At 39.0% G+C, this 25,457-nt stretch overlaps 1 protein-coding gene across 2 annotated transcripts; it reads left to right on the top strand.

Moving 5' to 3' along the window:
* Positions 1-282: 282 nt before the first annotated feature.
* ldlrap1a (low density lipoprotein receptor adaptor protein 1a) lies at positions 283-21,107 on the top strand. 2 transcript variants are annotated; one of them, XM_042011536.1, is made up of 10 exons: positions 283-427; positions 11,726-11,868; positions 15,007-15,119; positions 15,278-15,392; positions 16,799-16,871; positions 17,030-17,125; positions 17,305-17,432; positions 17,580-17,614; positions 18,110-18,141; positions 18,909-19,057. In XM_042011536.1, exons 1-10 carry the CDS (start codon positions 343-345, stop codon positions 18,953-18,955), a joined length of 867 nt encoding a protein of 288 aa, XP_041867470.1. In that variant the 5' UTR covers positions 283-342; the 3' UTR covers positions 18,956-19,057. The 2 variants fall into 2 exon arrangements, with proteins under 2 accessions (XP_041867470.1, XP_041867469.1); XM_042011535.1 differs by lacking the exon at positions 18,110-18,141 and having other exon boundaries at positions 18,909-21,107.
* Positions 21,108-25,457: the final 4,350 nt, after the last annotated feature.

Genomic DNA, 25,457 nt, shown 5'->3' with positions numbered 1-25,457 from the left:
AACCATATTTTAAAAAAACAGCAAAGTTATCAAAAAATAACGTCTTCAGTGAAGATAGACACACTTTTTTTTTGACTGCCTACTCGTTTTCCAACATTTAATATTATTCAGAAACTACATAGTTTCATCACATTTTATTTATAATAATATTTTTAATCCCACACGAATGTCCCATGTAACTAAAACGCCGCAACGCTCAAGTTGAATTGTGGGATTTCTGATTGCACGGGAACGCACCACCACTACATCTCTCCCGCCCCCCATCAGCAGTCTGGTCAACAACATTTCTCCTGGAAGACTCACGGCAAACTTCGCCGGCTCTCAGCACTTTAATACACCGACATGGATGCCTTCAAGTCAGCTGGGAGAGCTATTATCCGGAGCCCAAGTATGGCAAAACAGTCGTGGACAGCCGGCAGGCACAAAAGTAATTTTTTTTTTATATATATATATATTTATATACATATATATTCATATATAAATTTAGCTTAAGGGGAAAATGTATCAGTTTAATACGTCATGTTTGACTGTTAACTACAAATGTCTTGTTTTTACATAGCAGAGTTGACTTTGCCTTACTACTACACATGCTTTACTTTCATTGCTCAATAATAGTAATAATAACGATTTAAAAAAGTCAAATTAAGGTTTCAAAAGTAAAAATGATAAAAGCTGATGACTATATCTGTGTGACAGTGTTATGGCATCTTAAGAACCTAGATAGGAAGCGCTACTTCCTTTAACTTTCTTTTTTTCTTCGTCTTTTGTCAAGATTCATTTATTTTTTGTCCCACGAAAACGGTTTGTTATTATTGTTTGTTTTGTTGTTGTTTTTGTTTTTGATATAAACATTACTCTGGACCTAACGGTTTGCATGCTTATACTTATTTATTTATTTGTTTATTTATTTTCCTGTAGTGTGTGGAAGCTACCAGTTGCCTTCTTGTTACATACTTCACCAGCTTCATGCAAAGGATTTTAAGATTTCCCAAGGTTTTAGTGATGTGGGGAGTACAATAACTTTCTTTATTGCCTTGGTGATTTACTCGCTACAGCAGTGTTTTTGGATTTGTTTTAAATCCTAAGTCCCATAAACACTCCGCTCTTTCCACCTTCCTACTAGGGGAATTGCAGAGGTCAGACTCTGAGCTCCCCACTTACCACAATTTACTTATTTATTGGCTTTGTTTCTGGTAGGAGCAGTCCTGCACTGCAGCATTAACATAAAAACCCCTTTTTTGTTTTGTTTTGTATTATTCTAAAGAGTGCTTTGGTTCCCATTGTAGGACTCAAGGGCCACTTGGTAAGCTAAAGCTCACTTGATCCTGGCTGTAAAGTTGTGGAAGGGAATGACCAGTCCCCTGCCTGTAACCAAGAGGACAAGTCAGGAATGCTGTGGGTCAGTCGATGCTCGGCCTCTTGGCATGAATTCAAGCTGGGTTATTTTAAAGTCCAGAAAGCCATGACAAATCTGTGAAGGCATTAGAAAATACAGGATGGATAACATGAATGTACTTATTGTTACGTGTAACTTTAGCTGCTTGTTTGTGGGGGAAAATTGTGGTCCTTCAAGACTAAATAACCTCTGGTCATCAAACAGATGGTTCCCCCAAAAGTGGAAAATTTTGTGCAGAACAGCACGTCAGAATAGTTTTTATTTCCTTGTATATTCACCCTTTTCAATGCTTTGTTTCCTGTAATTCAAACCATTGCGTTTTAAAAGTAATCAGATTTCTCAGAATGAGCTCTGGCTCTTGCATGAAGGTATTCCGACTGTATATGCACCATTAATCTTATTATTAGTGGAATTAGTAGCTTCGTGAAATGCAGCTACTGACCCATTTGTAAGAGAAGTGGAGTATTGTAGTTTAGATTAACAGGTCTTCTCTTGGCTGCAGGGCACGCATTCCTCACCAGCGCTGACCCATATCATTCATGCCAGACGTCCAGGTCTGACTTTGAGCCTTTAAGGTAAAGATGGGAAAGTCCTACATTTCCTTCTTCTCGGGGACCGATCCCAGTGGTGATGTCAGGTGAATGCCGCTGACTGACTAAAGAGAAAACCAACATGTTGGGCCTACCTGAACATTGCCTCACCTTGCACATACTGCATGAGCAGTAATGTCTCTATAGGCTAATCATTATACACTTTGAGGAGAGGACTCCATCTCCACCTCTCTGCTCTCATAGCGCCATCTTTAATGGACGTCAGCACACCACCCGTGTCAGGCTTGTTTGTTGCAAAGACCCCTATGTCTCTTCACAGTGATGCTGGGTAATCACTACTGGGAAAGGAATATTTCTATCACATAATGACATGATTATTTCTGGAAAGATGGGAGGCCTTCTCTACAGCTAGATCTTCATTGACTCCAGAATGAGGGTTTTTTCCTCTTTGCCATCATTGTCCTCCTCAATGCATGTGGCTGACCTCTAACAGCTTACTTTGGATAGCTGTGAAAAAAGCCAAACATAACTGTTGTCTGGTCTAATTCTATCTTTAGTATTGAGAGGCTCACAAATCAGACACATTGGCCACATGGTTGGCTTTCAGGTTGGCATGCTCTGAGTCAAGTATAGAAAGATGTGTAGCTAAGCCTATAGCTCTACTACTCCACAGAATTATGTTATATTTTTATAATCCCCACCGTAAAGCCTTAACCTACTGGGCTATGCAGTTCTGTGTAGGATGTATTTCTTTAATAAGTTGTGCCTCTTTGTAGTGTTCAGATTATTATAAAGGTTTGCCTCTAGATCCCTGCATGTTGAGCTGGTTTCTTTCAATGAGCACTTATAAAGCATAGCGGCTCTGCAGCTGCTGTAATATGTGGGTGAATTTGTGTTTACAGTTTAGTACTTTAACAGACTGATAGAAATAATAGCTAAATAACTCAACAAACTTCTGAAAATGATGAGAATTGATTCAAACTAGAAAACTAATTTGATATTTAGTGGTTTAGAAGTCTCTTGGTAACACGAACACAGTTTGAAGCTGCCCCTCTTTAAAATCTGTTTATTTGGCCGATTGGGTGAGAAATTCCTCTGAAATTTTTTGTTTAACTTTACATCTGCTGAGAGTCCTGAACCAACATGTTACCTCTGAGGGGGTTTATGTTTTTCTGTATAATCTGAATCTTTTCAGCAACTTGTGTAGGGCTTTTTGACTCTGTTTAAAAAAGATGTGAAATGGCAGCAGAGGTTTAGTTCCTTTAAAAAGAGAGAGGACAGGAGCAGTCCTTAGTTGTAATACAACGTTTGGTGGTTTCCATGGTGATCCGATGTTTGGTGTAGACACACAAATCAGCCAGAAAGGGTATTGCCTGTCAGCTGGACCTTATTGGATCAGCACCATTGTTGTCAAAGTGCTCAACAAAGACCTTTTATCAATGTAAGGGTGACGTCAAGAACTAGCAGCAACTTCAGGACCCCGTGCTGTGTCTCCTCACATTGCCAGCAGCTGGTTAAAAAAAACACAACGAAGAAACTTAAGCACTTGAACACACGACAAAGATGCCCTGTAACTGCTGAGCACAACATACACTTTACATCTACCTGTATGTTATTCAGTAAGGTAAAAAAAAATTAGAGACCTAGCCCAAGTCTTTTTTACCGTCTCAGTCTTCCCTCTTTACTTTCTAAAGTTTGTTAAATATTTGGCCTGACATGCATTAATTATTTTAGTCATATTTTGGTGGCATTTGGGTGAACCCAGTTTTTGCCCACTGATGACGTCACAGTTCACAAAGAACGACTACTATTTTTCAGTGCCTGTAGAAAACCGACTTTTCAAGTTTGAATGCATTGGCCGGTTGAAAGTTATGTTTGGGAACCTGCACTTACACGATTCCCTGTCAGTGTGAAAGATATAATATCTGTCTCATTGACAGACACGATTAAGCACAAAACAGGCAGAGGTGAGAACCATTGTTGTTTTCCACATTAAAAATAAAAGAAAGACAGAATTTCACTGTCCAGACATCTCTGAGAGCCAATTACCAGCTTGATGTAAAAGAGCCCTTTTCCCTTTTTTCCAAAGCTCTATGGTTGTAACCAGTGTCTGATTAGATAACTAGATACATAGAAACATGTAAAATACAAAGTAACAACTCTCAATGAACGTTAGCATGTTACATGTTGATGCTTATGGCAGTACAGTTAGAAAAAACTGAACAAGTATGACTTGTATTGAAGGACTGCCAGGAGAAAACCTCATCTTATCAAAAAGAACATGGGAGTAGGACTTAGCCTTGAAAAGATTTCTATATCATTGACCTTTGGACAACCTATACCAGAGTGGGGATGTTTGACTATAATGCAAAGTGGAGTATTTGGAGAAAAAAGTACATCAGCATAAACATCTCTAAGCACGATGGTGGAGGGCTGATGATTTGGGCTTGTTTAACTAAATCAGAGCCAAATGACACACCAACAAATCTAAAATGGAATGGCTGAAAAAGAAAAGAATCAAGGTGTTGCAAAGGTCTACTTAAAGTCCGGACCTCAACCCAACTGAGATGATGTGGCAGGACAAGAGAGCTAACGAATGCCCTCAAACCTCAATGAAGCGAATCAGTACTGTAAAAAAGAGGCCAGTATGACTCCCCAATAATGTGAGAGACTGATAACGTCACACAGAAAGACGATATTTGAAGTTGTTGCTGCTCAAGTTTTCCATTCTGCATTTTGGCAGAATGGAAGGACTTAGATTATTTTACTTAAAACATGGCATGATGGAATAAGTTGGGTCTTGTTCATCTGAGATTGTAGTTATCCAATTTTAAGGCCTATTAAGGACCAGATGTCTTTTTAATAATAATGTCCTAATCTGGCAACAAAGTTGAACGAATGTCAGTAGTGTTGCGAATTGAGGTCTGACACATTCAAACTAATATAGTCATTTTTAAAATGCTTTAAAAGAAATTAACATTAGAGAAAACTGGATTAGTAAAATAATGAGTCGTTTTATCTTATCTTTGCTCTATTATATAAGGAAGTGATCTCTTTTTCTGTCTTTATACGTAGTAATTAATCACTGTATACTTAAGGGATATGGTGAGCAGCGCTGTGCCTTAACAAGTTCAAAAGAGCGCGTTTTATTGAACACGTTTGTTTTCCTGTGGAAATTGTATGGAACGAAACATATTTGCACATAAAGAACATGAATGTAAACACATTCAGATTATGTAAGGTCCTGCGACAGTCACTGTCTACATGTTCCTGGTGCCAACCTACTTCACACTACGTTACCCACGATGCATTGTGCATAACATACTAGCAACACTCCATGGCAATGTCTCGTCTACCTTTGATTATTTATAGGAATATTATGTATTGTCTGAAAGTGAAAAAGTAGAAATCTATTATTTCTTTGCATATTATGTCCGCCTGTGCTTAAAAAAGTGAGTCAGAAAGTCAGCTTGGTCAACTTCTAATTCGAAAAGACATGCAGAGTTAAAGCATCTAGCCAGTGTGAGAAGATGTTTAGGATATGTATAACATTTCTAAATGTTGCAGGTTCTTTTTCCTGCTTTTATATTTTGGGAAAATGTCAGAAGAAAATAGCTGTTTGACCAAAGGTGACATTCAGTTACACTGAAAAAGGGTATTCAGAAAATAAAACAAAAAACACAAAGAACGTTTGTTCTCTGTCCACACATCTGTTTCACAAGCATATCTATTTTGTTTGAGATAATTTCAGGTCTAGTATAACTGATGTCATTTCAAGACACAACACTAGTTTCTTTTCTATCTTAAGTTCAGTCTTTAACTCTCACTTCTAACCTAAAAACAAATCAATGAACTGAACTTTGGAGATGAAATGTGAACAATGAACGTGAAATTTTCATTTTAACCTGTGAGAACTGAACTTTGAACAAGTTCATGAGAAGCATGAACTTGTCAAACACTGATGGTAAGCTTGTCTTGTGGGTAGAGGTCACTTGGTCTCAGTTCACACATGTACACAGCTGTTTCCTCTCACGTGTAGTTGTTGTTGACCTTTGAGCCCACATTCTCAGGCTGAGTGGTGCCTGGTACCCACTCTGTCATTGTGTTCTCAGGATTAGCAATATTAAAACCTAAATGCTTGGATTTTATGAAAACTGGTCTTGGTTTTTGTTATGTTGGGATAAAGTTTGGTGCGGATGTAACCTTCGGGAGAAAATGGAACATTTATGTTCGTTACTTTTGAATTTACAAGTTTCTAATACTGTGACCAAATACCTGCAAAGCCAAAGATATTCCCATCATCACCAGATGTTAGTGTACCAACAGTTTTCTACAATGAGGAATATGGTCCTTTGAGTACTTGATAAATATATTTTGTGCTAGTTTGAAGCATCATTTGGGCAGCATAGGGACCAATTTGACCAAATATAGGATTTGTAAATTGACAGCAATAGAAATGGCAAAGTTATGAAGACTCAGTGTCCTTGTTTAGGGGCCTTATATACCATCTACTATATCACTGTTCTTTTTTTTTCTGCTGTGATCTTAAAGTGAATGAAGCATTAATATGGCGGCATTATCATGCCAAAATCCCGCGAGAGTAAACGAGATCCCGCGCGAGAGGAATTGAGATCCGCGCGCGAGTTCCACGGGGCGTTGTGGAGATACGCGCGCGAATGAAGCAGTCCGAGCGCGCGTGCGCGCGCGATTTCTCCGCGCGCGCGGGCAGTATCTCCCCTCGCCTGAGTTTGCTTGCTTGCAGGGAATATCGGAGCCCTCGCGCGGACAATGTCTGCTCGCTGGCTCGTGCTGCTCACTCGCGGTAAAGTTTATTGGCAGTAGGTGGGCGGGGCCAGCAGGTTTTCTGTCATTACACACGATTGGCTACAGTCCCTGTCCTCTGTGATTGGCTGACTCACTTGGAAAAGAGGAAGACGAGGAAGCGGGAGTCGTCTCGGTGTCTCGGCCACATGGCAGATCATCGGGAGGTAAGTTATGCTGCATATTTTGCAACACTAATATTATTTTTGAAAAAGCTTATCATTTCTATAGCTCTTTATTTCGTTAAAATATACGAGGAACTTAATTTACATGGCGGCTGCTTTCTGCCAACAGCTTATAGTTGTAAAGTTGATGTAAGCTAATGCTAGCTGCCTTACCAGTCCTTGATTTGGTTTCGTCTGTTTGGTAGGAACAGTTGCAAGTCGCTGCCAAGCGGATTGTAGAATTACTTAAAACTGCCCTGGCTAACGAAGCAGACCCATCGTCACAAAATCGTAAGTGTATTGTCAATATTGTGTAAGATTATTTAGTAATGTCAGTCCATAAAGATTCCGTTTCATTGTTTTTAATGGTTTCACATTAAGCAGTCACTAATGCCTACTATCAGCCTGAAGAGCATCTCAAAAATAAAAGATCTGATGTCTCAGCAAAATCAGGAAAAAGTAGCCAATGCATTCATTTCCATGCTTCATTATTACAACAGTTTCTTTACTGGCTTCCCTAAAAAAAAAAAGAAAAAACAGACAGCTACAACTCATTCAGAATTCTGCTGCCTGACTTCTCACAAGGCCCAGAAGCCAGTTCTGAGGTCTGTCGCAGTCTGTCAGAGGATAGACTTTAAAGTTCTGTTGCTGGCCTATAAAGCACTGAAGGATTTAAGCTCTAAATACATCAATGACCTCCTGATCCAGTAGGAACCCACTAGACTCCATAGGTCATCTGGATCTGGTCTTTTCTTTTATCAGTTCCTGGAGTCAGAAACAGACATGAAATTGCGTTCAGCTTCTATGCCCCAAAGATCTGGAACTTTAGGGCTGGGTTTAAAAAATCAATCAATCAATTTAAGAATAAAAAAAAAAAAATCAATCGATTCTGAAAATACCAAAATTGATTTTATTTTTTTTTTAAAGAAAGAGCATTCTTTTATTTGGCCATTCTTTTACTGTAGTGTTTCTGTTAACACTGTATTCTGTTTAACATGTGACGTTGATTATTTTCACAAATAAATGTTATGTATGTGACATGCCAGTGCTTCTGTACATGTTTTAATGGAAACCTGACTTACACACTGTTGAAAGGTTGCTTCAGCGTTTCATAAAAATTGCTATCTTCAAATGTCTAATATTCCAAGAAATATTGATGTGAAATGATTATCTGAAGATGAATTGATATTGAATCGAATCGAAATTAATCTAAGTCAAATAAATTTTTGCTCTTGTGAATCAAATTGATTCAGGAAATTTGGAGTGATCCCAGAAAGCCTCAGACCAGCTAAAACACTATTTAAATCCAGGTTATAGACCGCCTGTTCTAAGCTGCATTTACATAGATTTCATGTACTTGTTAAGATTTTAAATCATGCATTTTATTCTTTTACTTTTCATCATCCACTCCGCACAGAAGGAAACCGGAGTCCAGAGCAGATGTGGCAGATTGGACTGATGAACACAAATGTTGTTCAGCCTGACATACCAGAGGTATTGCTTAAACCTTTCACTACATGATAAGTTTGCTTGTGATTGTCTTTTAAGGTAGTTTAAAAAAAACAAACATATACTGTTATTTGACTGAAATGTATTTATAAAGCACTTTTCATGCATACATAGCAAAAAGTGCTTTACATATTAAATTCAACAATGTTTTAATTAATTAAAAAATCTCTCACACAGTTATAAAAAATAGTTGTGTATGTGTGAGTATCTTTTGGCTGTACAGGGGCAATTAAAGTACTGTTACCTTTACACTATAGAGGCTTTGCACTGAGAATGGAAAAAGAAAATAAAATTTTCTTTTATACAGTGGTAGGATATTAAAATTATTTAAACATTATAAAAAAAACACTTCACTTTTTTGGCTTTCTAATTTCCAGTATTAAAACATGAATGTATTGTACTTCATATGTGCATGTTGCAGTCTATTTGCGCCTACACTGAGAGAGAATGGAAATTAAAAATAAACAACTCCTTGTTTAGGAGCCCGATGTTGACTGGGAAATGGCGGCAGACTACAATGGAGAAGATGAGGATGCAGGAATAGTTGTCCCTGAATTTGAGTGCCCTTTGACTCCAGAAGACCTGTCTGAAATTCAATCATTACTTGAGGAAACTGATCCAGAAACTCCAGTCAGGGAACTTTACCTTCTTTGTCGTGAGTATGTAGCTGCAAGATGTAGCTCTTAACAAGTCGACATGGAGGCAGTCAGCCTGTGACCTTGTTAAGGCATTATGGAAGTCTGTTTCTTTCTCTTAAAACTGCACAGAGGAACTGGTTTGCTAATTTGAAAGACATTCACACAACTGTATGTGAAAGGTAAATATGGCATTCAAGACTGATATTCTTGTTTGTTTTAAATCAGTTTGATTGTAATTCTTTCATGCTTTTTATGCTTGATGTTTTTTGTAAAGCACTTTCAATTGCTTAAACTGTGTGATTTGTAAGTAAATACTGGATTAAAATGAAACAGCTTAATACATCTTTGTTCAACTGCAATATTTAAATTTACATTTTTTTAAAGTGGCATCAAAATCAGGTTTTAAAAGAATTAAGAACTTGGACATCTGTGGTCCTCCTTCATCTCTACTGCTGGTAACTGACTGCAGGTAATGTTGGAGTGGCTGATTTGTCTCAGCCATCAGTTTTTTCTTCCCAGTACAATGGCCAAACGCAGTATATGGGCTGTAGCTAATCAAAAGTAGACATGGAGGAAGCCAGTTTGTGGCAATGGAGCATTGTGGAGGTTCCTGTTGCTGCAAAAGCAGTAAAGTAAAAATATTCCATCACACTGATCATCAAATTAAAAATATTTATTACAAAGGGAAATTTAACAATAATGAGTGTAACACCACTTTTTTGTATACAAAAGATCTAAATTGGGCCATATTATGAATTAACTGCATTAGAAGCAAGGCCAAAGAGAAGACAGTTGAGTAAGAAATTGTTCAAAAACATAAAAACAAATGTACACACAATTCTTGTAACTTTCATTAACCTGCTACTGTATTGGACTTGTTAAACAATGATCAAACTGGGTGGTTTTTAAACTTTAATGACGTTTTCCTTGTGGCATCTCCAACAAGTTATGAAAATGTCATCAAGACCTATCCATAACTCTTTGAGTCATGTTGCTTATTAACAAACGAAAACAAAGGTTGGGTAAAACTTCCTTCATGGAGAAAATAAATAACAAGGGGCGCATTGGAAGCCGCTGGTTTCTGGGCAGCAGCTTCTCTTTTTAAGTGAGAGCCAATCACAGAGGACAGGGACTGTAGCCAATCGTGTGTAATGACAGAAAACCCGCGGGCCCCGCCCACTTACTGCCAATAAACTTTACCGCGAGTGAGCAGCATGAGCCAGCGAGCAGACATTGTCCGCGCGAGGGCTCCGATATTCCCTGCAAGCAAGCAAACTCAGGCGAGGGGAGATACTGCCCGCGCGCGCGGACTGCTTCATTCGCGCGCGTATCTCCACAACGCCCCGTGGAACTCGCGCGCGGATCTCAATTCCTCTCGCGCGGGATCTCGTTTACTCTCGCGGGATTTTGGCATGATAATGCCGCCATACATTAACCTCCTCTGTTATCTCCATTTTTATCATCTTGTTCAAACTCTACAAATTTTGCAATTCCATCTGGTCTGAGTTCTCTAATCTGCTCCCCCGGTGCTCCTTTGCAAACAAGCATAGTACAGAAGCTTTACAGTACACAAGTACATAAGTTTGTTAACAGTTATGTTCGCGACAGAGCTGGTTGCCTCTGTTAACTTAAGGTTAAAAGCAAGTATATTCTGAGTATATCAGTAAAATTACTGAGGACATAATTAAAACCTGTTTTAAACCCAGCGATTTAAACATTCTTTTATAGATTTAGTTTTTATGCTTAAAATGGTAATATTGAGTAAACTGAAACTCTGCTGTAATAAATTCCTCGGTCTTCAGAAAACGTCTTGCTGCAGAATGCAGTCTTCCCCTCATTTCTGTGTGTGTGTATGTGTGAACGTGTGCTTGCATGAGTTTTTGGTATGCACTATATCCCAGAAGAGGATGGATTTCAAGGTAATGGTGATGTTTTTCTGCTCTCGCCTTTCCCTAACCACCCCTTCCCTTCCCTCTACCTTTCCTCCTCTGAGGAAATCTATGTAAACACTGCCACGAGGTCAGAGTCAGCCGGCACCACGAAAATACCTGATAAGAAACCACATGAATGTCACAGCTGTTCCTTCAGCAGTTGCAGATCTAACGCCCATTCATTTTTCTTCCAAACACATCTGTGTGTCATTTTTCTTTCTGTAATAGTTCAGAAGTCTGACACAGCAGTTAACATATAGAACTGTTGTCTGGCCTAGTTTGGGACATATCAGTCGTGTTATTCTTAGAAAACATGAGAAAAGCTCACCATCCTCTTATCACTGCATGTCAGAGTCCATGTATACTTGCTTCCAACTCTTTCGCTCTGTTATTATCAACCCTATAAGTTGTTATGAAGAAGAAATATTTACTTTAAATCAATAGAACCTCTGACCTACTTACCCTGTTTTGGCTCCCCACTTCAGGGAAAAAGTAGACGAAATGGTTCCACTTAAAGTTCAGAACGGGTTGTTTACACGTCTTCTAATTTGTGTTTTTGCTCAAGCTCTTTGAATGTTCTCATCACTGTTATATATTTGGAGCATGAAATGAGGGTTTAAAGAAAAAGTTTTTTAATATTTGATATTCCGAACTTCAGAACGTCAGCACTGCTGATCATCGCGTTAACCCACTTGTCTTTTGAAATGTACTTTAGAGCTTCCAGAGAACTGGACAGATACACGGGAGACCATCTTAGAGGGGATGACCTTTAACCTTCGTCACCTCGGCATGACACTGGTGGACCAGCCTAAAGGAGAGGAGCTGTCAGCAGCTGCTGTTAAGAGGATTGTTGCCACGGTCAGTGCTCAAGGAAGAAGTATCTGCTGGGGTTTCATGCACAAAACATCTCACTTAATCAAAGACATTCATGTTGGCAAAATCTTCCAATGCTTAGGCTGGATTTTTCCCTGCTCATCTTTCAGTTAAAGCTACATTTCTCAGGGTTGTTGGAGTTTTTATTTGGAAAAATAAATTTTATTAAGATTTGGCACATAAATCAAGGTAGGTACCATCCATTTTCTGTGCCCATTTTCTAGGGTTTGAATTAGAGTCAGAACAATATTACAGAAACTTAATATTCAGTATTGTTGAAAATTGCAATGACAATATGACTTGTGATAAATAAACAAACACTTTAAACCAGTTCTATGCAATCCAGCAAGTTTCCCTGCCTGAACATGCATTTCCAACTTCCAGTTAAGGTTTTGCAAAAGCATTGTTAGATGTTTGAGTGCTTTGCTGCCATTTGAGGACAGTATCATACATTTGTGGAACAGTCTGAGCAGGCTGCTCTTGCTTGTGTTGTTTTGTTGTTTTTTTTAGCTTCGCTCTGCTGTGCAAAACACAAAAGTCAAACGCAAAGATCTTCTCTGTGGTGGAGTGAAACTCTGTGTTAAACCTTGAAGTCCAGACTTTTATTTGTGCTTTTATATAATTTTTGGTGGTCTGTCTATAGTTAGCCAGCTCTTCCAAGCTTGGGCTAACTTTTAGCCAATCAGCAAACCAATACAGTGTCATCTCAGAGGATAGCTCATCATATGATAAAACTTTTGTCTTCTTGGGCTGGGATGGATACAGTCAGAAACCTCAGTGTAGGTATAAAACAGCATTTTATCCACTTTTATGATTACTTTTACTGTCAGCTCAGAGATTTATCAACGGTGCATCAAATTCAATGACCCCACCCACGATTCTCCCTCTATAGTTACAAACACAAGGCCCAAGAAAGGTACATCAGTCCTGCCTTAAATGGGTCAATACAGGTTTTAATTAAAATTTATTCAGACTGAAACTTGGAACCAATAAGTAAATAGAGGCCTTCACTGTTTTTCATCATCACTTCTTAAACCCCCCATCAACCAGTAATCACTTTTGTGTTTTGGCTACCAGTAGTTCACTTGGAAAACCTAGAAAGATACGTTCCCTCATAACTGTAGTCTTGCAGATCTTGAGAAAACCCTGCGTTTTTGCATGGTAAAAGAAAGAAAGCAAGAAAGAAATGCCAAAGTGCAAGTTGTGTTTGCTAAGGTTTCAGAGAGGAGGTGTTCTTGAAGGTAAAGAAGAGGCCCCTGCTTTGATGGCATTTGTCAGCTCATTCTACCGTTGTGAAATCATAAATCAGAACAGTTGACTGAGACTGCCTCGTAAGTAAGGATGGCAGTACCAGATGTCGTTCCTTACAGGAACACAGAGCTCCAAAACAACCATAACCCTGGATGCACATGTCAAAGACACACTGTAAGCAAAGAATCAGCGATCTGATTTAGATTCTGAAGCTATGACTGGATGGACCGTTAAGTTGTGCATCATTTGTGGGGATTTTCACTTCTCATTGTTGTCATAGAATGAGATAGCCATGGGCTGTACCAGTAACTGGATGGTATACTGAGTCAGACACTCCCTGATCACACATTGGTGTGTAAACTGCTGTCTACATTTGACCTCTTTACATATTTTTTTCAGTCTCTGTTGTAGATTTAGTGCTTTTTTTTTCTTCAATTTTCTTTATTGAGAAGTTTTTATCTTTGGACATGCCCAGAATAAATTAAAATGGCTTCCTATGAGCCATAGTTTCCCCAACAGGATTTTTGGACTGGAGTAATGGAAAAATCTACTGAATTTGAAATGCTCTCTGAGAGGTTGAATATGTGATTTTTCCATTGAGATTCACAATATTTCACCCACATTTCCTCTGAGATCTAACTGTTGCATTTACTCTCCAGTGTTTGCCTTATATAGGTTGAGTTTGTGATTTTAGTTTCTTGAAAACTCTTCTTGAAATCACTTTGGATCTAGGACCCTCCTGACAAACAGCAATAAAGTCTTTCAACAATTTATTATCAAATTCCAACCATCCTTCTTTTATAAAGCTAAAAAATTATTCATCATTCATTATCTTGACCGCTTATTCCATTATGGGTCGCGGGTGAGCTGGAGCCTATCCCAGCATTTTAACAGGTGAGAGGCAGGGTACACCATGGACAGGTCACCAGTCTGTCACAGGGCCAACACAGATAGACAAACAACTGTTCACACGCACACTCTCTCCTAGGGAGAATTTAGAATAACCAATTAACCTATCATGCATGTCTTTTGGACGGCGGGAGGAAGCCGGAGAACCCGTAGAGAACCCACGCATACACAGGGAGAACATGCAAACTCCACACAGAAAGGCCACCGCCCCCCAGGTTCGAACCTCCCCCCAGCTGAGGCTCAAACCGGCGATCTTCTTGCTGTGAGGCTGCGGTGCTAACCACCACACCACCGTGCGCCTTTATCACGATATTAGCTTGTGTGATATACATATGGCAGTGACTGCCTGAAGTGCAGTACAGTGAGCAGTACAGTAGTACTCCCTATACTTGTACATTTTAATGAAGAGACTTTCCAAGAGATGCTGTCCAATCATGCTCAGTGTGCATTAATGGTAAATCAAACGGATTCTTAGTGGCCTGGATACTCCATGTAGATGCTAATGGCTGCAGTGATAGAGCGCATGGAACAAGCATTGTGATGGTTGAGGGTAATGAGAGGAGAGACCAAAATGTGGATGCAGATGAACTCACTAAAAAGAACAGCTTGTCGCTTATGTAGAGCTATTTTGATTACAAGAGAGATGACACACTACAAACACAGAGCAGTTTTAGCTAACGGTATAACGTTAAGGGAAAAAAAGCTATAAAGTTCAGCATACGTCAGTTTATGAGTTTTGCAAGAGGAAGAACTTTGCAAGATATTTTTTTGTTAGACATTTCTCTTCTATAAAAGAAGCTTCCTTGTATGAATGCCAATCTACAGCCAAAATCTCTCAATCATTGCAGCTGTAAATAGAAGCAGACTCTCTCATTTCGTCTCTGCAGCCAACTATGTCGTTTATGTTTTTTTTTATTTTGCATGCTGTTGATCAAACCCTGTCTTTACAAATGTTCCTGATAGGCTAAAGCCAGTGGGAAGAAGTCTCAGAAGGTTGCTCTCAAGGTGTCTCCTCAAGGAATCCTCCTGTTGGACAGATCTACCAATAAAATCCTGGAAAACGTCTCCATATACAGGTATGTGCTGACTGGAGCAGCACAGGTAGCAGCATTTTACTGTGCTATTACATTTCTGAAGTTACTCCGTCAGTGAGAGCAATGCTGTTTACTCTGGCACATGGATTAAGTATACTGTGAACTCTTGCTTGCCTAACCTTTCGCCCTCTGGCCTGCAGAATATCTTACTGCACAGTGGACAAACTGCATGATAAAGTGTTTGCTTATATCGCTCAAAACACCCTCAATGGGACTCTGGAGTGCCACGCCTACCTCTGCTGCAAGAGAAAAGTGGTGAGTTTAGAAAATCAGTGTTTGCAAGTTTGATTTCAGATGAGCTTTCTCTGAGGTTTTAGGGGATTTAAGTATGTCAGCGTGGCTGGACAAAGGGTCTGTTTTTGCTCTGTAAGAAACCTTAGAAGTCCTCCTCCTGTGGTCTTTCAGTGTGGTAAAGAACAGAAAGGGCACTCTTCCTCTCATCTTACCTGCTCCCACACTTGTTCCTTTTTCTTCCAGCAGAACATGACAATACTTTATTATCCTTATCCTCACTGTTCCTGTCATCGTGGGTATGGAGATAGTTCTGATGAGCTGCTCTTCAGTCGCAGCACTGACAGCTTTAACAAGGCCGTTGAGAGGACCTACCACTCCAGTGTCTCTAAGCTACAGTTATTCTTTGTTTAAAACACACTCGATGTGTGTGTGTGTGTGTGTGTGTGTGTGTCTGCTTTCGTATAGCAAAAACAGCTAATCATAACTGATGAACAAGGAGACATGAATGTTATTATTGATAGAGCCAACTAGTAAGTTATCTTATTTATTATTTTTTTAATGGATACATGAATGTAAAGTTGTATCTTAATTGCTGCTGTTCATTGGAGCAATACTTCTATGCAGTCCAAAGCCCCATCCCCTTATGCATGAAAGTCTGTGATGGAAGTTCTTTATCCATCACTAAAAACTTTTTTTTTCTTAATTTTTACTAAGATTTTATAATAGACATGTCTTAATTATACAGCCTCGTGTTTCCGTTAGAAATAAAGTTATTATCTCAGGTTTTGCTATATAGTCTAGATCAGTGGTTTTCAAACTTTTTTAGCCATGACCCCCAAGTTAAGATGCATTGGTGTTCGCGACCCCCACCCCCACGCGACTGTTTAGTGATTAGTTGTGTCATATATCAAATAGGGCATCTTGCAACATCCTCTAAATGTTGGATTACTGTAAAACTTTATTGCAGAGTTTGCTAACTTTTCTCAGCTACACTGCTTCTGAACTTCCTGCGCTCTGTTTGTAGCAGCTCAGGTCAAGTCTTGGTGAATGTTTGGTATTGTTTGAAATGAATAATCTTCATCCAGTGGATTAAGAATTACAAATAAGCAATCAATAAGCGAGGGATCATAATTTTTCTCCATTTTAACAACTGCAGCCCAGCTAGTTTTTTTTAATCATCCCTCAGTTCACTACAGAATACACATCTGAGTGGGAGCATCCTTTTTCACCAGCTGTTGTTAATGTTTGCCTTCAAATGCTTCTCACAGGGGAAGGTGCTTAGGTTTTCACTTAATTTCATGTTGTAAAGTGTTGATCTCATGACATAAAAGAAAATTAACTGCAGCTTTGAGGATGATCTTTTCCTTTTCTTGCTGTAAGTGGTTGTCACAGAGTTGGTAAGTACTGACTCCTTTCCTTTCCTCCAGGCCCAGGCGGTGGCTCTGACCGTAGCCCAGGCCTTCACAGTAGCATTTGAGCTCTGGCAAGAGGCCAAAGAAGGTAGGCAGCACTTTCTTCTCCTTCCAAGTCCAGGAAATGACACTCAACACTGGCTCCATCTGAGACTGCTACTGTGTTCTGAGGATGGTGATGTCTGTGGCGCTCGCAGTGAACAGGGCTTGACCTGCTTGTGTTTGGTCTTCTTGTCTTCTGTCTAGAGAAAGGGAAAAGAGTGAAGTCTGGTTCTGCTGGAGATGCCAGCAGCAGTTCACACTCAGAGAGATCCAACAGCTTTGGGAGTCTGAAAGGAACAGGTCAGTTTTTTATTATTTATTTATAGCAAAAAAATCCAGTATTCCTCAGCTGTGTGTAGCTACGGTTTCCTTCAGTTTTGTGCATTTAAAGAACTTAACAAAAATTATGTTACATTTGTGATACTGTTGAATATGCTGTACGTAACTGCACCAGTCCCAAGTCTCACTGTCTCATTTAGATGCTGCCACTGAAAACCTTCTGGATCTAGAGGATGTTGTGAATGTGGTGGTGGAGAGAAACGGGAATGTAGGCGAGGATCTGTTGGATAACCACAGAACCACTGAGACCAATAACAATCCTGCCCTGGTACGTTGTTCTCCCTCTCTGCTGGTTCTGGGTCAGACATGCTGAGAAAAGAGGCTGCAAATGATTGTTTCTTCTAACTAAAGTTCATTTTCAGCCTGACTTATAAAAACTTTCCCTGTGTGGATGTAATGTTCAATTTTCTTGCAGGAAACAGAAGATATTTTGGATGAAGCCTTTTCCAGGTGAGAAAGATTCATTAAATGTGTTTAATAATGTTAAATCAGTCTTAGTTGATTCTGTTTGCTGCTTTTTAGCAATAAAAATCCTCATCACCAAAAATCAGCCTTCAGCTTAATGTAGAGCACACTGCTTGGGCTCACAGCGCCTCTCACTGATGATTTCTGTGTACTGCAACACATAAACCTTCCAACCTCTGATTGTATAGAACAGGGATCAGCAGCTCCGGACCTCTTTATCCAATGTCCTGCAGGATTTTTATATTTCCCTGCTGCAACACGTCTGACTGAAATAATGAGGCTTGTGCAGAATATGACAACAAGCTGCTGGCAAACATTTTATTTGAACCAGGTATGGTGCAGCAGAGAAACAAAGAAAACCTGAAGGACACTGGCCCAAGTCACCCGGAGTTGGTGATCCCTGGTATAGAAACTGAAAATACAAAGAGATACGGGTAACTTCATAGCCAAGCTTGAAATCTGCTATGTTTGTGTCTCCAGCTGTGCTCTGGATAGCTTTGGTTCATTTCCAGGTAAAGTTGAGCTTTACTGTCAACGGTAACTTAGTGTGATAGTCTTAATCTCTAACCTAACACCAGTCTGTTCCTTTTAATCATTACCAAACCCATTAACGCTGTTTACAGCTCAGTAATGTCACCCAGTAGTTAGAAGTAGTTTCATCCGTCCTGAACTGTTTCAATTGCTGACCAGCTTCAGAAAAAACAACAAATTTCTCTTCCCATCTCCTCATGACTCAAAGACAAGTTTTTTTTCCCCCTTAATAACCTCACTCTGTGATGTCTAGTGTGTCTGAATGTAGTGAAACTGGGGAGATATGCGACTTCACGCAGTGTTGCTAGTCTAAAAGTGGAGCAGTGAGTTGCCATTTTATCCCTGTGTTCACATGACCTGAGTGTCTTGATGTAATCTTGTAACCCAGACTCTTTAAACATTATTATCCCTGAGAGAAAATGTCTGGAACCAAACTAGGAGAGCCAGCTTTAGTTAAATCAACAGGTCTTACACACTTTGCCTTGGTGTTAGGGTCTAGTTTCTTTTAGCTTTCCCATTAGAGCTGCAAGAATGATTAAAAAAAAAACACAAAACAAACAACACGCTGCAGTCCAGCTGTTACCCATACATAAACACCAAAACCTGTAGCATTTGGGGAAATTCTTCAGCCACTGTAACTTTTGAAAATATTGTTTTAAGTATTGAGGACAGATTGTAGAATTCTAGCTTTATTACAAAATTAAGTTTTAATCACTTTCATTTCTTTTCTCCACCTCTGCCCTCTCAGACTGGCAGTGTCGCGTAGTAACCCCCAGGTCCTGGACACTGGGCTGATGCCCCAAGACTGGCTCACTGAACCCAACTGGGACAGCACCAACAGAAACACTCCCAACTATTTCAGCTCGTACGAGGACGACTTCTTGAGCTTCTGACCACCTCTGCAAAGCGGGGTAGAGGGACAGCATCAAAGAGGAGGGAGGGGGACCTGTCTTCCTAAGAATGAACATGAGATCAGTGGCAGCAATAAAACTACAAGTGAATGAACGAGCATTTTTATTTTTATTGTCCATGCGTGTGCATCTGCCCACCAAAGCAACATAACATCCTGTAATGTTCACCTCCGCTGTTGCTACTCTGCAGACATTAGTTCAAACATTCTGTCAGCATGTCGTCTTCTTTTGACCACTTAAATCTGACAGCTTAATCTGAAAAAGGCATGTTCAATGTATTTAGTTGTAATTTATAGTTACAAAAATTTTTTACAGATGAAGTAATAGTTGAGACTGAGGGGCAACCTATCAACAGGCCTTAATAACAGAAGGACAATCAACTTTTTCTACTGCTTGTCTTCATGCTTGATGTTGTGCAAAAAGTTGATATTGAGCTATGTGATGGCATAGATCTTCATATGTTATCCAAGAATAATTTTAGGCTTTTAATTGGAGAATTCCCATCAATTCAGTCCTCAGATATAAACTTTCTAGTACTTCAGAGGAACTTCTGCACAGCAAAGCAAATGAAAGTATGAGACGTTTATAACTAAGTCTAAAGGATTGAAAGGAGACACCTCATGACAAATCCTACTTCTCTAAATAAACATTTAGGTGTTTTTATAGCATCATTGCTACAAACTTGGTGTGAAAATGATGCAACAGGCTGTTTCACTCTGTCATGGTCCAGATTTTTTCCCAGGAGCACAGTACATCTACAAGAGCTGTAGCTATTATCTTGGTTTCGTAAGAAAGCTGAGACATGTGAGATTACTACAGAAGTGTCAGAATCAACACATGTAATGTCAGAGTAAATTCACCTGGATCACAGTAGAAAAAGTAATTAGTTATCTCCTAAAAGAAGATCACTTAGCTTTCAGTGAATACCAGAAGACAGCAGCCAAATTCATCTAGCAGTCAAGAAGAGGTTCATTTACCAACAAAATAGCAGAAGCTAACAGAGAAGGACCCTAACCACCTGAAATAAACCGCCTGACTCAGCTCATTTCCATTCAAACTGAAGGTTCATAAGTCACTTTTCTTGGCATGTTTTCGTAAAATCCTTGGCTCGCTCCTTTTTTTCATGTGGAACCCTGAAGTAACTTTCATCAGTTTCATGATTCAAACAAATAGAAAAGCTTAAAACAAAACAAACATAAGTCATTTTCCAATGATCAAGAACACACAATCTGGTCTAGAATGAGCCACCTCTTGTTCCAAAGAAATGACCAAGCAGATGTGACTTCATGTGAATACAAGCGATACCATATCAGCTCTACAGTTAAAAGATTGCTTCAGTGGATTTAAATGTGGCCCTCCTCTGCCTCGGATGCAAACTGAAAATAGTTTTATGTGTATAATCTGAAAATCAGTGTACTTACTGTATTTATATGAAATCAGTCCTTGGCTTACTTAAGCCATGGTGTTCCAGGCATTTATTTTTTCACCTCTACAGTGAAGACTTGTCTTGAGTGAAACTCAGATATGTGTAAAATCCACTGTGGCCATATCGATGTACTCTGTAATCTACCAGCTTTGTATAGAAATTGAAATATATTCATGAATGCAAAACAAGTCCTTTGTGATTCTTGTGTACTGTATTATGTTTGTGATGCTGAGTTCACATGACAGAATGTAGACGAGGTGGAGTGTCTCGAAAAAGTGTGTACACCCTTGGTTTGTTTTTCTTATTGTGTTGTTTTTTGGCTTTTTTTTCTTTGGGTTTTCCACCCCATTGAGTTGATCTTTACTTTAAATAAATGTGCTTTTTAATGTTATATGATAGGTCCACACACAAAAAAAGAGCTCTGAACTGGTCAGAAACAGAGTTCTGGAGAAATACAGGGCTTGGTTATAAAAGAGCGAAACTCCACATGATCCTGTAGACCAGATAAGATGCATTGGAGTTTGTGACCCCCTCCCCCACGTGATTACATAATTATGATTAATTGTGTCATGTATCAAACAGGTCATCCTGTAGGCATCCTCTAAATGTAATGCTGAAAACTATCAGAATCATCATAAAAAAGGAGGATAAAGTGGTTCTTGGCAGTTTAGAACTATGACAAGGCACCTACATGCCCAAAATCAGTTTTTATCATGGAGATAATGTCAAATTCAATTTTTTAATGTGGCATGTGAATTAACTTTGTTTGAGTTTATGTGTTAAAAAATAAGGTGCTAATTTAAAAAAATGAATCTTCATTAATGGTTTATTTTGACAGCCCTGATAAAATTCCAAAATTTATTAGATAAATGTAGGCTATATATGAAAAGATCTCCCAACCCCCAGTTTGAAAATCACTGCTATAGACAACTATTAAATCTGTGGGAAATGGAATAAATATTGCACCAAAATAAACCTATAGGGAAAGCTAGTTGTGGATTTAGGAGGTAGAAGCCTTCAAATTTTGGGGTCCTTAACATAGACTGAGAATATCAGAACAACATGTAGTTTTAAAACAATGGTGCATAATTGTTTTTCTGACTGGTTTTGATGGTACACCGACGTGTAATAATATGCACAGTCCTGGAGCCATCGTTTCCCTGCAGCATCCTGAAGCTGAGAAACTACACTGCACAACTTTAATTTTTTCTGTGTTTTTTTCCCCACCATGGGGCTTCATGTGAGAGTTGTGTTTTGCTTTGCAGCACTGCGCCACACACTGGCAACTGGATATCAACACACTGGCCTTTTAGACACAAACCTGGTTGATTCAGTAAAGAAACACATGAGGACATTACCAGAGGACGATAATTAAGACTAACAGAAGTCTGGGTGTATTGATGGACTCAGACCTCAACTTTGAAAAACACATTAAGGGAATTACAAAATCAGCCTACTATCACCTTAAGAATTTATCAAGAGTAAATGATCATATGTCTCAGCAGGACCTGGAAAAACTAGTCCATGCTTTCATCTTTAGTCGGCTTAATTATTGTATCAGTGTTTTCACAGGTTCTACCTAAAAAATCAATTAGACACCTGCAGCTGATTCAGAACTCTGCTGCTCGAGTCCTAAGACCAAGAAAGTGGACCACATCAGTCCAGCTCAGAGGTCTTTACACTGGCTGCCTGTTCGTCAGAGGATAGACTTTAAAGTTCTGCTGCTGGTCTATAAAGCTCTGAATGGTTTAGGACCAAAATAGATCAGTGACCTCTTGACCCAGCATGAACCTGCCAGAACCCTCAGGTCATCTGGATCCAGTTTCTTATCAGTTCCTAGAGTCTGAACCAGACATGGAGAAGCTGCAATCAGCTTCTATGCTCCACATGTCTGGGAAAAACTCCCAGAAAGCCTCAGATCAGCTGAAATTTCAACAGTTTTTATTTTAAAAAAGTCCAAATCTGCATCTGTTTCTTTTAAACTTGAATTTTTAAACTTGATCGTGTTTGACTGTTTTAACCAATGTTGTTCTTTTTCCCTTTTCTTTTGGTTTTTGCTTTGCTAACAACTGAACACAGGAGGTAACAGAGTTTAAACAGCTGAGTCTTGAGTTTTGATTTAAAAAGCGGGAATGAATCAGTGCTGCAGACTTGAGGGGGAAGTGAATTCCACAATTGGGGAGCGGAGAGGCTGAATGTTCTGCCCCCACCACATTGTAATGAAGCGAGCCGATGGGGCAGTGAAAAGACTGTGAACCAGAGTGGAGGCGGTGTGAGGGAGGGACGTAGACGGTTAATGTTGCAAAGATGAAAGTAAGTTGACAGAGTTATATTATAATTATGAGACGTGAGGGAAAGTGTGCTATCGTGGATGACCCCAAGAGGGGAGGGAAAGGTGTCAGAATTATCAGTGAAAGCTGTGGGACTTGGCTAAAGAGGATGTGCTTCCTACAAGTAAAATTTCTGTTTAATCACTATTTAATTTGTGAAAATTGAAAGCAAACCAGGACCTTCTTTCACTAGTGTCAACAAGGGATGAAGGTGGGAGGGTAGACTCATGTTTGGAGGAGAAGTAGATCCATCGGCCTTGCAGTGGAAGTTTATGTGAAATACCTGAAAGATATAGCTGGGGGAGGGAGCATGTACTGGTGAATAGCAAGGGCCCCGGGACAGAAGGCAGAGAAAAAAGAGCAGACAAAAGGGAAAGGATCTTCTTTACTAAACCACAGCATTTAACCATCCTGGGAAAAAACTGCATGTTAATGTACAACATCATCTTTACAGTGAAACATGGTGATGTGATCTTTTTATATATATATATATATATATATATACATATATATATATATATATATATATATATATATATATATATATATATATCTGCAGGGTTGGAATCAAGGAATGGTGATTATTTTTGAAGTCCATGCAAATAGTTAAAGAAAACTTGGAGCTTCTTCTATGTAACAGGACTATACTGTAGCGTACTGTTAGTACTGCTAAAGAAATATTCAGGCATTTAGAAATAAAGCATTTTAATGTTTCAGATGTCTATGAGTGATAAGAGATCTTCTCTAACTTTTAGCATGAAAAGATGTATGTATGTATATATATAAACTGTGGCTGTTTAAAGGTTCAAAGGTGGCTACAGAATCAGTGCTATTGATATTTAATTTAATTCTTTACATGGAATGAAAGAAAACCTGTGCAATTTAAATAGTTAGCTCATAATAAATATTCCACGGAGTTCCTTTTATCCTACTGATGTTTTGATCTGCAGTTGCAGCTTGAAGAACCAACAGCAGGGGGCAGCCCAGAGCTATCTCACATCTTCTCTGGGCAAAGTTATTTGTTATTTGTACAGAGTCTGACAATGATGTTGTAACATCCCCACTTCAGTCTATTAAAGCCATTCTCCTCCTGCTCTATTGTCTTAAATTCAAAGTGGCCGTGTAGGTAAATAAACACAACTTTATTATCTCTTATAGAGCTTGTCATGAGTCAAGGAGGTAAATCTACAAACCACCAGCAAGGGGACACATGACAGCAGGGGAAGAGGACTTCCTCGTCACACACGTTTCTTGCCACGTTCTGTATTCGACCCATGTGTGTGAGCAGGACTCTGGAGGCCTGAAAGTCACGCAGTCTCCCCCTTTTCGCTCTGTAACAGGCTTTGACTCAGTGAAGCAGGAGTTTTTTTACAATTCGTCCCGACAAGCTTACTTAACCACCTGCATTATTTAGCAGTCTTTCCTCAAAGAGAGCTTCAACTCTCTGTCTTCACTCTGTAAGATTGATGAAAGCACGTGTAGGGAGGAACAGTCAGGCTGAAGTCTTGCCTCCATCAGAAAAAGGACAGACATAGTGGGTGTACACTTAAAGGCAATAAGGAGCAAAGCCTCTGAACTTTTGCTCATTAAGGTCAAATGCCAGCAGCAGTCGAAAACAAGGTATATAGCTACTTAGATGCAGCTGTTTGTCTATTTTTATGCCTAAGTTAAAATGAAAAATTAACTTCCACATCAGGGAGAATCTGCAAAAAGGAGCTGCATGTCTACATCTCAGGCCCTTCCTACATTTTTTACCCTCTGGCATTTTTAAAGGCCTTTGCAATCCACTTAAAAAGAGCATACGCCTTCTTAGCAAAGGTAGAGAAAGAGAAAAGAATATCTATGTAAGATTAAAAGATTAGCTTGTCATTTTGAGAAATGTGCCCTTTCTTTTTTTTTTTTTTTGTCAAGAGCTACATCAGACGTTTCAAATAACTTTTATGTCTGTCTGTTAAATTCAAAGAGAGATCCAGCTACTAAGTTTGGCATATTAAAAAAATGAAACAGCTACACAATCACAGCTGAATGTATCCCAATGTCTTGTTCTTGTCTTGACATATTAAAGCAAAAATTTTCTTCATGTCGAGCCTAATCCATGTCATAATATAATCTTTGGTACTGGGAAACTAGAACATGTAACCTTCTATCCATGCTGTATTAATATAAGGAATAGTGAGTATACTTAGTATCATTAAAGAATTGTGAGCATCTAAAAAGTCTTTGTGTCTATGGGACAAGGTTAAAAAACAATGATAATATGGTAATCACAGCATTGTTTTAGGAATTTATAACACCATTCTCTTGTTGCTGCTTCTAAAAAACCAAGTTAGAAATCTACGGTGCGAAGGACAAAAAATCACATGTATACATGATGCAGAAAATCTAACACCCTCTGTCAGCTGGAGGTGGAAACTCTTCCTTCAATCTGACAAATGAAACTTTAACTTTTGATAAACAAGTGATGATATTTTTTATCAGCACACAGTTCTAAAGCTTTTTTCCATCAAATTCATCACAACCTGGTTTCATACTTCAGAGCTTTAATGAAGACTTGCAGAAGGTTAGTGATATTTCAGAATAATCTTACCTGTTCTGTATGTTGATTGTGTGTTTCTCATCTCCTTATGACA

This window comes from Melanotaenia boesemani, chromosome 17 (genome assembly GCF_017639745.1).
Source record: "Melanotaenia boesemani isolate fMelBoe1 chromosome 17, fMelBoe1.pri, whole genome shotgun sequence".
Taxonomy (NCBI): Eukaryota; Metazoa; Chordata; class Actinopteri; order Atheriniformes; family Melanotaeniidae; genus Melanotaenia; species Melanotaenia boesemani.
This window is presented reverse-complemented; position numbering and strand designations above follow the sequence as displayed.